The sequence below is a fragment of the Lutra lutra genome, chromosome 8 (assembly GCF_902655055.1).
Source record: "Lutra lutra chromosome 8, mLutLut1.2, whole genome shotgun sequence".
Lineage (NCBI taxonomy): Eukaryota > Metazoa > Chordata > Mammalia > Carnivora > Mustelidae > Lutra > Lutra lutra.
In genome coordinates this window covers 127,946,521-127,960,219 of record NC_062285.1, presented here as the reverse complement: position 1 = coordinate 127,960,219, position 13,699 = coordinate 127,946,521, and the positions used below count along the sequence as shown (strand labels likewise).

The following is a 13,699-nucleotide window of genomic DNA, read 5'->3' as shown; positions in this document are numbered from 1 at the left end:
CACTTTAAAAGTTACTGGTAGCAGAGGGCCCAGTTGCTAATTTTGCAGGAATCCAAAGTCAGTGACCTTACGAGTGAAACATTTTTTTAAACTTCATCTTCTGTTATGAGTTCAAATGGCAAGTCAAGTCCTAATTCCCAGTGAGAATCACAAGAAGGTGACAACAAACTGAGCCTGAGGCTTTGAAAATTAAGAACATCTCTCTGTGGGGGCACCTGGGTGACTCAGTGGGTTAACCCTCTGTCTTCAGCTCAGGTCATGGTGTCAGGGTCCTGGGAATCAAGCCCTGAATCGGGCTCCCTGCTTAGCAGGGAGCCTGCTTCCCTCCCTCTCTCTGCCTGCTTGTGATCTCTCTCTCTCTCTCTCTCAAATAAATAAATAAAATGTTTAAAAAAGAAGAAGAAGAAGAAGAAGAACATCTCTCTGTGACCTTTTCTCAAGACTGTTTCTCTGTTTATTGTCCCATTCTCTTCTTTATAGAACCTTATTTTCCTACTATTCCATTAGCCCAAACCTAGTCTAAAGAGAATCTCATCTGATTAACTCCTTCTACAGAATTGCGGCAGAGACTGTTGTCCCCAAATTGTTATTTTTCCTCTTTTCTTTCAATAATAGAATCCCTGATTTTTAAAAAATTATTTATTATTTTTAATTAAGATATAATTCACATATCATAGAACTCACCATTTTTAAGTGTACAATTCAATGGTTTTTTTTTTAGCACACTCACAAGTTTGTATGATTATCATTACTAAGTCCTGATCATTTCATTATTCCAAAATAAACCCCATACCTACTAGCAGTTGCTCCCCGTCCCCTCCTCCCTCCTGCTTCTCAGGCTACCATGCAACTACTTTCGATTTCTGGATTTTTGTCTTCTGAAAATTTCATGTAGTTGGAGTCATACAACATGTGGCCTTTTGTGTCTGGCCTTTTTTATTTAGTATAGTGTTTTCAAGATTCAACCACATTGTAGCATGTATAAGAACTTTATTCTTTTTACTGCCAAATTATAATGATAGCATTCCATTGGAGGGTGGCTCAGTCAGTTAGGTGTCTGACTTCAACTCAGGTCATGATCCCAGGGTCCAGTGGGGAACCTGCTTCTCCCTCGCCTTCTGCTCTCCTGCTCCTGCTCTCTCTCGTGCTCTTTATCTCAAATAAATAAAATATTAAAACAAATAATGTTCCATTGTATGAGGATATACCATAAACAGTATTTTGTTTATCTATCTATAGCTTACAGATTTCGGGTTGTTTCGATTTTTGGCTGTTATGAAGAGTGCTACTGTGAACATCCCTGTACAAGTTTTGGTGTGGACAGATGTTTTCCATCTCTTGGGTGGACACTAGGAGGGCCTTGCTGGGTCTTATGATAACTTTGTTTCCCATCTTGAGGAGCTGCCTATTTTCTGCAGATACATTCCCATCAGCAGACTCTGAGGAGAACCCTTGGTTTTTAGTTGTGCAAACGGAGCCTGGGAAAAGCTGGACTTTCCAGCTTCCCTTTGTAGCTATGTGTGGCCATATTATGACTAAGTCCTGGCTTATGGGACGGAATGTAAGCAGACGTGGTATGTGCAGTTTCTGGTGGAAACACGTCCTCTCTTGCCTTCTCCAAGTTGCTACTTGGAAAGCTGACTTAGTGACGGGAGGACCAGAAGCTGTCCTGAGCCATGGAATGACTTTGTGAAAGGAAGCCAGGACAATGATAGGACAAATCTGTGACTGGCACTCTGGAAGGCCATGTTAGGCCTGGACTGACCACCTCTTGGCTACTTATATACAGAAGAGAAATAAACTTCAGTTGTGCTTTACACACTATAATTTTTTTCTAATTAGTTATAGGCAAATCGAACTCTAGCTGAATTCCTTCACTCACTGAACAAATTCTCCCTGAAAGCCAATTGAAAGCCAGGTTCTGAGCTTGGAACTAAAGAAATAAAGATGTGTGGAACAAACCTGGTTGTTTAGGGTCTCACATTTGAGTCACATTAATAAATAAGATGTTAGCATGAGCGCTAGTAAGGGTGGGTACCAAGTCTCATAGGCAGCTGGAGGAAATCAGGGAGAACTGGCCTAAAGCAAGAAAGTCTCGGTTTAGCCTACAGGCCCCCACTCCTGTTTCCAAATTCCAGAAATCACGAATTCTTGGGAAATCTCAGAGATTCCTGATATCTTAAGCTATTCTTAAAATACTTCCAAGATTATGTACTCTTTATTGATTATTATGGTTATCTAAAATTGTTTAACAAATAGGAAAAATGAAGTTTGGTGGCATTAATAAAGAACCATTGCTTCTAGTCAATATTCAAACACTGGAGGAGAACTACCAATCAATGTTATTGGCTGATACTTGAATAATTAACATTGGCCCCTTCTAACACTGCTAATAGCACTACACTCTGTCTTTTTTTTTTTTTAAAGATTTATTTATTTGAGAGAGGGAGAGAAAGAGAGAGAACTTGAACAGGAGGAGGGGCAGAGGAGGAGGGAAAGAAACAGACTCCCTTCTCAATGGGGAGCCCAACACAGGGCTCGATCTCATGAACCTGAGATCATGACCTGAGCTGAGACCAAGAGTCAGATGCTTAACTGACTGAGCCACCCAGATGCTCCTACACTGTAACTTGTGTCCAAATTGTTAATTCTAGGATCCATTTTTCCCCCCAAAATTTGATATTTCTTGGAACACTGCTCAAAGATTTATATAAAACATACTACACAAATAAGCTTACTAATATTTAAACTTAATATTAAACTTACTAATATGTATTTTACTCACAAGAATGACTTATCGTTAGCAGCAGACAGGGCCACAAACACAGACATGGCAAAGCTACAAGCAAAAGATGGACTATACATGGTGGTCACTTTTCTGGTCCACGCTCCTCTCCTGATTCCCAGAAATGTCAACCTTAGCCTCCTACCATGTGCTCCCTTGCAGTCTGTGCCTCATCTATCAGAATGCTCATCTCTTGGGGTACTGGGCTGGCTCAGTCGGTTGGGTGCCTAACTCTTGATTTCGGCTCAGGTCATGATCTCAGGGGTTATGGGATCCAGCCCTGAGTCAAGCTCTCTGCTCAACAGGGACTCTGCGTGGGATTCTCTCTCTCTCCTTGCCCCCTGTTCTTGCTCTCTCTCTCTCAAATAAATAATAAATCTTTAAAAAAGATAAAAGGAAGGTCACATCTTAAACTACCTGCCATCAGTAGACTGAAGGTCTCTTGAAGGCAGGAAGTCTTTTTTAGAGGAAATCTCCAATATCTTGCTTGGAGTTTGGAACTAAGTACACGCTTAATTAATGGGCATTGAACTGAATTTTACTGAACACAGAACTTATATTGAAGCTGAAGTTTAGAAGGTGCATTTGTTAAGTGGTTTATGGATGGAAGGGCATTTGAGGCTGAGAGAAACACTCTTTGCAGAGACACAAGCATACTAAACTCTATTTTCAAGGACTGCAATGATCTTCCCTTGACATCTGTGCCAAGGATCATGGTAGGAGATGAAATCAGCATGGGAATCAGAGACTAGGTCATACAGGGGCCTGGGTACCTGTTAAGGACGACAGATGTGACCCTGTAGGCACAGGCTCCCCTGTAGCTGGGAGCCAACTGTTGAAGGAGGCCTCCAAGAGACTTATGCTGGAGACAGATGGCCTGAGTTTGAATCCCACTTCTGAAATTACGTACTGTGGGCAGGTTCCTTAAACTTCCTAGACCTCAGTTTCTTCATCTTTAAAATGGAGATTATAACAGCAAATACTCAAGGAGAATTTGGATGAGATGCCCCAGAAGATAATGCAGGTAGGTAATAGTACGTGGCACATACTAATAGCTCAATAAAGTGCCTTTTGGTATTATTATTATTATTGCTCGTACTATCACCAAAGGGTTTTAAATAGCAGAGTGACATGATCTGATTTGTATCTTGAGCAAAAGTCAAAGGTCAATCCCCACCATGAGATAATACTCAGAACCGATGAGGGTCTTCCCTCTTCTTTCCCCTTAATTTTTTTTTTATTTGAGAGAGGGAGAGTGTGCACACGAGCAAGAGGGGCAGAGGGAGAGGGAGAGAGAGAATCTCAAGCAGACTCTGTTGAGTACGGAGCTCGACATGGGGCTGGATCTCATGACCTGAGATCACAACCTGAGCCGAAAGCAAGATCGGTCGCTCAACTGAATGAGCCACCCAGGTGCCCCTCTTCCCCCACCTTTTCATTGTTTTCCACGGTAGTCCCTAAGACCTAAAGGACTCCAAACATCCTTGGGGTTCCTCAGATTCCTCTCCTAGCTTCCACAGACTGGTTGTCGGAAGGTAAAGCAAATGAAATCCTGAGGTCATGGGAGTCTTGGTGGAGAAAACAGGAATAGTCATTCATTCAACAACCATTTGAAAAGGATTTGCTGTATGTCAGGACACTGTGTGCGCACCTGGAAGGGAAGGGGAGAGGGATCCTGGGGCCAACTAGCCTTAGGCTTCCCGCCAAGAAGGCTTCCTTCTTTTTGGGGTATAGTGGGCAGAATCCTGGCCTTTAGAACCTCAGCTCTGTCATGTCATTTGTTTGAGCCTCAGTTGTAGTATCTGTAAAATGGGGGTATTGATACTTATGTCTCATCTTTTCATGCCCCAAGATGACTTTATCATACCCTTGCTTCTTATTCTACTGAGAAAATAAAAGCAACCAAAAACGAGTTCCTTCACCCTCCCCATTTAATCTACCAACCTACTGTCGCACGTATCAGTCTGAACACACTATCCCTGTTTCTATCCCCATCACATGTGATTTGGATCTCACTCCTTTTTTCTACTCGAGGACCATGCTCCTGCAATTGTCATAACACTTTTCATATCTTCAGTTTCCCCCACTCTTCCAGGGCATTCTCCTCAGCATACAAATAACCAAAGCAATATGGTCTCTTTCTCAGTCTCTCCCAGAGTTTTATGTTTTCTTTCAGCTAATTGGAGTTCAATTTCTGTCTTTCCAATGAAAAAAGCCCTGCTTAATACAGGAGACATAGATAGGTGTCAATGGAAACAACCAATGTCTTTTTCCCCATTCATCTTCAATGGGTAAAAGGTTTCAGCTCTGTAGAGTTCATTCTTGCTCTCCCCAGAGGATGTGGAAACTCTAAATTGTCCATCTTTGTATGTCATGTCACCAACCTCACAGCTCTCCAGGGATTTCAGACACAGTGGGAAGATGTTTGAAATTCACCTTCACAGTAGTTTAATAGGGACAGACAATTTTACATCAAACATTTAAAATTTTTCTCATGTTTGCATAAAAATTCCTCTTACATAGTTTTTCACAGATTATCTGTTGAAGAGGAGGATATTTGGCTTCAGAATTCAAATGAGAGGCATAGTAAAGACAGTAAAATATGTGGGAGGCAGAGTGCTTAATACTGAGCAGTCTATATTTAATTAAACGATTACATGAACTAATGAAGGACATAAATTAACAATTTGCAAATGTGTTGTATTCCCAGAGTTGGTTTTGTAACTCAGTTGTTTTGGATTTGGGATGCATTCTCCCAAAGAAACAATGTTATAAATGATACTTCAGTGCCAAGAAATCCCACTAGGCTGTTTACCCATGTAGCAATAGAATGTAGAAAAGTAATGGCATTGTGTAAGAACACTTAATTTTGAATAAAGGTGTTTGAGGAAAAGTAACTTTAATTAGGAGATAAGGTGGCACATGAAAAATGTTGTGGTGATTTCCAAGGAGACTTCTGAGCTCTTTCAAGGATCGTGGAGGGCACTGCATCTTTTTTAACATCTATTTTCATTTTAAAATGTATGCACTTTTTCCCCTTGGTACAATCTTACACTATTCTTATCACCACCATGATCTTTATTGTTTGGCAGGCAATAAATAACTGTTTGCTTCCCACTGGCTAGAAGGATTGGAGGGGGGGAACTTCTCTTAATTGGAAAAGGGTTGTAAGAGTGTCATAAACAGCAAACAAGTATTTGTTACTACATCTCAGTATCGAGATAAAAGGAAGATGATGTGCTATGCTCTTGAGAGGCTTACTATTTACACAGGGAGTTAGATCTACACAGAGAAGGAAAAAGCACTACCTGGTAAGCCACCTTGGGTATTAATCAAGGATCTAGCTGTTCACCGTGGGTGGTAATCTCTGGGGCCAGAGAGGGGGAAGGAAGAGCTTAAGTCTGACCTTTGGAGGAGGATTTCAGTGAGGAGAGTTGGGGGAGTTTATGAAGTGAAATTAACTGAACAGTACTCATGAAAGAGATGATAGGAAACACAGGAAAAGGAAGAAACATTGTGTAGGCATGATTCTACCCAAGAAGCATATGGCAGGGAAAAAGGATGCCTAATGATTTCCCCATGGAGGTCATACAATGGTTCAGGAAAGGTTGGTGCTGGCTACAGCCAACTGGGAATAATGCTGGCCTTGGAGTTTCCAAGTGCCCAGGAAGCCTGCCATCCTATAGCTCTGATTTCCACATTGGCTACCTCTAAGTAACACAGATGATTGTTTCTTTTTTTTTTTTTAAAGATTTTATTTATTTATTTGACAGAGAGAGATCACAAGTAGACAGAGAGGCAAGCAGAGAGAGAGAGGGAAGCAGGCCTCTTGCCGAGCAGAGAGCCCGATGCGGGACTCGATCCCAGGACCCTGAGATCATGACCTGAGCCAAAGGCAGCGGCTTAACCCACTGAGCCACCCAGGCGCCCCCAGATGATTGTTTCTATAAGTCGGTGACCTCTGCGCTCAGAGCTGTCACGGGGGCACTGGGATTTATCTGGAACGAGTGGTATGTCAAGTGTAGGCTCTTCCCTCCGTTAAAGCAGTGGCACGGGACCCAGGGGCAAAATCTGTTCGCTCCCATCCCCTTCGATTCTAAAGTCTTCTGGGCAGGCGCCAAATAGATAAAACCTTATCGTTCCCCGTTTGGGGCCTCGACCAGCATTGAGTACCCAGCTGCCTAACCGCAGACCTCGAACCCCCCCCGCGCGCACGGAGCCGCGGGACCGCTTAGACGTGCTGGGGGTATCCCCGAGGCTAGACGAGGGGAGGCGCGGCGGAAGCGGGGCCGCCACACTTCCGGTGGCCGGGCTGCACGAGCTCGCCACACTTCCTGTTGATCCGGTTCCGCGGAGGGCTGGGCTAGGAGGAGGGCTGGGCTGGGAGGAGGGCTGGGCTGGGAGGAGGGCCGGCGGGCGGGAGGCTGCGGGGGAGGCGGTCACTGGCTAGACGTGGGCGCGCTGGGGCTGCGGCAGGCACAGAGCGTTCGCCTCGTCGCTTAAGCCCGAAGCACTCTCGGCGGCCGCGCCTCCCGCCCTCCGTCCTTCTCTCCGGACCCGCGCCACTATGCCCGCGGTGGACAAGCTCCTGTTGGAGGAGGCGTTGCAGGACAGCCCCCAGGTACCTCCCGCCGCTTCGGTCCCCCCTCCCGGGGGTCTGGAGGCTGGGGTGGCCCCTCGAGCTCCGGGGGTGGAGGCCGGGTGCCCGTAGGGGCCGGGAAGGGGCACCCCTCTGGCGGGGCTGGAGCACCCGAGAAAGCCCCCCGCGGCCAGAGTCTTTGTGTCGTGACCCCTTTTCCAGAGTCAGCTGAAACTGACGCTGCCCGGCCTAAAGTCGGGCTCCACAGCTTCGCTGAGTTCCTCGGACAAATAGCCTTTCTCTGCTGCAGTTTTGTCATCTGGGAACACAGGGATAATAATTGTTCCCGCCTCACAGAGTTGTCAGAATTAAATAAGGGAACGCCTGTAAAGTTGTTAGCGGCAACGTCTGGTACAGAAGAAGTAGTCTATCTTAGTTATTAATACTGCTGCTGCTGATGATGATGCGATGGGTCCTGGCGGGTTTAGGGCCAAGATGGGAGGCGGAGAGCCCAGCTCTCTTTCCCAGCGGTACCCTTTGGCACGGTTTTCCCATTTTGTCAAGCGAAAATTACAACACCTGCCCCATTTGTCGCACGGAGGGACTTCTTTAGCACGCTCGAGATGAAAGTTAAGTCCTTGGAGCTCTGCAGATGAAAGCTGCTGTGTAAATAGAACAGATGAGTGCAGAGTGACAGGAGCTCATAATTCAGTGTCCTTTTCTTCAAGGAACTTTTTTGCTCCGCATTAGCGTTGCCCGGGCTTCGTATCTACTCTCCGGGTTCTGCATCTTCCTGAGTTTATTTGAATTAGTCTTTTTATCCCCCCCGGGTGTCTCAAGTCCTCAAAAATTCGAGTAAGATTAACCTGTTTTCCTTCTCTTTTTTTTTCCCTATCCTTTTTCTTCTTAGAACATTACACTCTGGGGGATGATCTCTTGATGGACTCTGCATCTTGCCAGTTCAGAATCAGCAGTCAAACGGCAGTGTGCTTAGTTGCCTTGTGTCCATTTCTTTGTGCTCTTCCTTAGGTAGACAAGTAAGAAACTTGAGCAAGCTGTGACTTTTTTTTTTTTTAATTGGCATCTGCTGCTCTGATGGACTTTTCAAAGACCCCTTTGAAAGCTCTAGACCTGTGGCATTTTAATGGGACTAGAGCCCATTGGAGAAGTCATTTTGTCCGTCCTCACACATAATGTGAGACATGAAGATAATAATCTAGAATTTCTAAGGATACCGTTTGGAACAGGGATTTCCGTTTGCTTTCTTGTCCGGAAGTGCAAAGCTATATTGCTTTCCTAACTGATCATGGTGATGGCTGAGCCGGGTCAGAGAGGTTGCACTAACTGATTGTCCTATGTTTCCCTCACTGAGAAGTCACATTCTGCATTTCCGACTGTCACATGAGTGAATATGCACCATTTCTGAGTGGTTTACAGGGTTTGCTCAGCTGGGAGGAAGCAGAGGGAGGACTGGCAAGCAAGCTGGGAAAACTGGATCCTAATTCTTGCTCTGCCACTGACTTATCATGTGACTGGGGCAAGTCACTTACTTATCCGCACCCTGTGGCTGGCTCAGTTTTCTCATCGGCAGAATGAGGCGTGTGGAGCAGTTGATCTTTAAGGGGCTTTAGAAGCTTAAAATTATATTGCATGGTTTTTAACTTTGAGCTTGTATGTGGAAGAGGAGGTCTGGTGGCACTGGCATTCCCATGTAATGTTCCTCTTAATGTAGGGAATTGTTACTGCTCTGGGGACTTAGGTGTCACCCGACCGGGATTCTTCATGAGGTTGGTGCAGTGGAAGCTAACTTTCAAGGTCTTTGATAAACATCAGAATATATTTATTTAGCAGTCTTATATGGGGTGTGTCCCTAAAGCGACCTTATTCTTTTTTTTTTTTTTAAAGATTTTATTTTATTTATTTGAGAGAGAGACAGTGAGAGAGAGCATGAGCGAGGAGAAGGTCAGAGAGAGAAGCGGACTCCCCGCGGAGCGGGGAGCCCGATGCGGGACTCGATCCCGGGACTCCAGGATCATGACCTGAGCCGAAGGCAGTCGTCCAACCAACTGAGCCACCCAGGCGTCCCAAAGCGACCTTATTCTTGAAGAAACCCATAGATTTGGAACTGGAGGAAAGCAAATCTGATTCCTTTCATGTGTAGAGAATAAAAACAATAGCAATCACCTATATCACATGTACATTTTCTGCACCAGACATTATTCTAAATCCTTTACCTATAATAATTCACTTTATATTTCCAACAGTCTTCTGAAGTAGGTCTCCTATGAAAATTACCAAGGAGCAGAGAAGTTAAATAACTTGCCCAATGGCAATGGCAGAGCCAGGATAGGAACCCAGCAGGCTAGCCTGTGTTGTTCAGGTACTACCTAGCACCTGGCATTTCTATCATTGGTGACCTACAGTGTTTCACTGAAAAGAAAAGATCCTAAGAAACCATCTATTGTTTGTTTCTTCTGGTTTTTTGAAGAGAACTTATGAGGGTTGCCGCAGCAACCTGCACATGATTCAGTAAGTGAACACAAACGCTTTTGTAACTGAACTCAGTGACCCAAGAAGAGCTGAATAGCGGTTGACCGCCCTTAGACACATCTATTCATTTTGTCCTTTTTTAGCACTGCACGGTGTGTGGAAGACTGGTGTGTGCGTACACATATCATTTCTGGTTACACATTTCTGGTATGTGAGAGGCAGAATGTTTTGGGGACGAGGCTACTGACTGGTCTCCGTTGCCGTTCGCGGGCCTCCGCTCCTTGCCAGGCGCCGCTAGATGCTGGGAATATTGTGACAAGGTAGGAGTGCCTGCCCTCCACGGGGCACAGTCTGTCCCGGGAGACAGATAAGGAAAGCAGTGCCAGGGCCGTGTGAATGGGCTGTGGTAGGAACACAAACGCAGCATTGAGCAGCTGCCGCGCCGACTTCTTCAGGGGCTCAGTGGCTTTTGTGTAAGTAGTCCGCTTTTGAGATAAGATGAAGACAAAAGCGGTATTGCTGACTGTTTTCTTGATCTTTGTGTGTGTGTGTTTCCTTTGCAGTTGGCATAACTGAAGCCCAGAGAAATGAAAGACTTAGTTCTGAGATCATGCAGTGAGTGGTCCAACTGGGAACGGCGCTCCTTGACCAAACCAGGCTTTCTTTACCCAAACAAGGTGCCTCAGAACAACCTGGGGTTAGGTCTTGTGGAGGATAATATGTGTATTTTATAATCAGAGTTACTAAAATTGTGCCATTATATGGTCAGATGCTATTCTGGAGAATAAAAAATGTCTAGGACTATTTTATTAGGGAACACCCCGTTTCTTTAAGATGGAGGGACGATGTGGAGCTGAGGCTGTAGCCCTAGTGTGTTTGTTTCTTCTGGCTAGGCATACTCTTAAAAGTATAGGGTAGTAGGAAAAGGATGGAGCTGAAATCCTGATTCTGCCATTGTTGCCTTAGGCAAGTTACTTGACCTCTCTGAGCTTGAGTTTCAACATGTGTACAATTAGAATAAAAATAGTTACTTAATGGGATTCTTATGAAGAATGAATAATGTGTGTAAAGTGTCTTCATGCCTGCACATCATAACAACTCCATAAATGATTGCTGTTACCTGCAAATGATAGGCAGCAGGGTCTTTCGGACTTTTAAGTAGAATCTTTGATGTCTGGTGTACCTTCAGCTGGTCTTGGTCTCATTCCTTACATTCCAGATATAGAACATTCCTGTTGTTTCAGATATAAATTCAAGCAGATATGGAGCTGATAACATAGGTATCAAAAACAGTGCCTAAGATAGCCGGGTAGGTTTATTTCAGTGGTGATCCTGGCCTACTTAGAAAGACTGGATTTTTCTTGCCAGTGTTCACAGCAGTGGGTGGTCACGGTAAATATGTCCAGAGTGTGAGCAAATGAAATACTGGTGATAAAGATTTGGCAGCTAATAGGCAAGAGCGTGACAGGATGACCGAAGGGAAGCCGGCTCCAGGCAGGACTTGGGCTGGGGGCCACAGCGCATGCCCACTGATAAAGCTCGGCCAGCTGGGTGACAGGTGCAGCCTCTTGCAGGGGAGGAAGCGTGGCCATTGGTGCCCATCAGACCGGGATTGACATCCCAGCCCTACTGCTTCCCAGCCGTGGGAGCTTAAGCAGCTTTCTTGACCTTGATGAGCCTCAGTTTTATTATCTGTAACATAGGATTAAATATCCATGTATCTACCTCATAAAGTTGTTGGAAGGATTAAATGAAGTAAATATTTAGTGCTCAGCACAGTGTCTCATAGGAGGTACAGAGTAAAAGGGAGGGTTCATTTTCTTTTCTCTTTCTGGAAGACCTTTACATAAGCCTTCTCTTTTCCTCTTCTCATTTTCCATCCTACTTTATTCCTGAGAGTTCTAAAAGCAATTAATAGGACTCGACTAAATGGAGATCAGTAGTAGTTAGAAAAATGAAATCTCAATCCAGTTGTATCATTCTTTCCTTCTCATTTTCCTAGACATGTTAGTTATAGCAAAGGAAGATACCAGAATCATAAAAACGTGAGCTCCTCCAGCACTGACACCATGAATACAAAGAGACAAAAGGTCCTTGCCTATTAGATAACATTTATAGATAACTGTACAGATAAGTTTTGCTGTGGTGTTAAAGTGAAATCATACAGAGATTCATGCTCCTTTCCTTTCTGAGTCTCCGAGAGGCCCCGTCCATATCTGCTCTCTCTGTATCTTCAGGAAGCTCTGCTCTCAGAAAAAATGAGATCATACATGTAAAGCCCTTAGTGTCCAGCATATTATAAGGAATCAGAATTCATTATTTTCATAATTAGTTTCATCTGCTACCACTGTACATCACACACTGGGAGGGACTTTGTGTTTGTTATCTTAGTAACCCTGCACATCAGCGTTAGAGCCTGAATTTGGACCCAGGACTGATATGGTCCCATGGGGATCCCAGATGCTTTGAGAGGCGCAGCGGGCTCTAAGCTCCTGGAGAGCAGAGTTGGGTCTAATCACCTCTGAATCCCAGTTCCCAGCACATTGTTTCGACAGATACTGGATGAAGGCAGAGATGTGTGCATCTGTGAATGGTTACAATCTTTTTTCTCCCCCCAAATAAAAAGTCTGTTTTAAAAAGATAGAACGAAGAGTTCGGAACTGATGTTTTCCACCTACTAGTTGACATCCATGCATCCATTATGAGAGCCAGTGGGTCACAGTCATGATTTTTGTTTACAAGTGGAAGGGAACAGAATAGAACAGGAAAAAATTGGAGTGTATACGCATACTAAAGACAAATATTGTTTGGTAACGTGTTTCGTACCATTGTTTTTAATTTTAGAAGGTTTGAAGAACTCCGCTCTGGCACACGAATGACATACTGGATGAGCTCTGATATTTTGCTGTGGTTGAGAGCTCTTGAAAACCTGTCTTATGTTTTCCATATTCATTGCATCTGGTCCCTCTGTTGATAAGGATTGATAGTGAAGAGAGTACCCTGGTCTCACAGAAGGTATTTTTAGCCTTGAAGGCCTCAGCAAAGCCAGGACAAGTGTGTTCTGCTGCAAAGTACACTGGAGTTTGGGGGACAAAATCCAGGGGAGACAGAATGATCCAAACCCCCAGGTGATTGAGGGCACTATGAAGTCCATCCCTGCTCTCTGACCTGAGATTAGAAAAAGAAAGAAGGAATTGAAATGCATATGCAGGGAGATAATGAGCCTTAACAGATTGTTTTCTGTAAAGTGCTTTGATATTATCTTATTAAAAGCATTTCTATAATTTACTATCCATTCTATGCCTAATGGGTTATTTTTGGAGACTCCATTATCACTGACATAATATTTTAATTTCCCACTGTGCTGAACACGTTAAGTAAAGTCCCTTGAGTAGATATGGTCACTTATGTGACACCTTCATACTTACTTAGACACCATCTCCCATGTAAATATTTCTTCAGTGTTCCACGTGTCCAGCTCTGTGCACAAGAGCGACAGGAAACACCTTCCCTCTAATGACCTTGCTCAGCTACTCTGGGGAACTGAGTAGATAGCCTTCCTGAAGGGACAGAGCTAGCATTCTTGTTAAGTTGCGATTTCAGTTTTGTGCCCAGACCCACTGCTGGTGGACCCAGGGTATACGAAATTTCCTGGCCACGAGCTTAAAATTAGTTGAATAAAAGATGACGAAAGTTGTGGAAATTGACTGTAGTATCTTAAGAGGAAAGAGTGACGCATTCCTCCAAGATGTCCAAGTTTGCAGAAAACCAGACCAGCAGTTAGCTGTTGGGGTGATGCACTGCTGGGCGTCCACACCCCAGGTAAACACACAGATCTGGCATCG

The 13,699-nt window shown here is 44.3% G+C and overlaps 1 protein-coding gene across 3 annotated transcripts in view; it reads left to right on the top strand.

Moving 5' to 3' along the window:
• Window positions 1–7,181: 7,181 nt before the first annotated feature.
• The window catches only part of APPL2 (adaptor protein, phosphotyrosine interacting with PH domain and leucine zipper 2), a 51,468-nt gene continuing 44,950 nt past the window's right edge, over window positions 7,182–13,699 (top strand). For all 3 annotated transcript variants that reach the window (XM_047739677.1, XM_047739676.1, XM_047739678.1), the window contains exon 1: window positions 7,182–7,406. In XM_047739677.1, coding sequence (XP_047595633.1) covers window positions 7,353–7,406 — 54 coding nt within the window. In that variant the 5' untranslated portion in view covers window positions 7,182–7,352. The remainder of the gene's footprint in view (window positions 7,407–13,699) is intronic.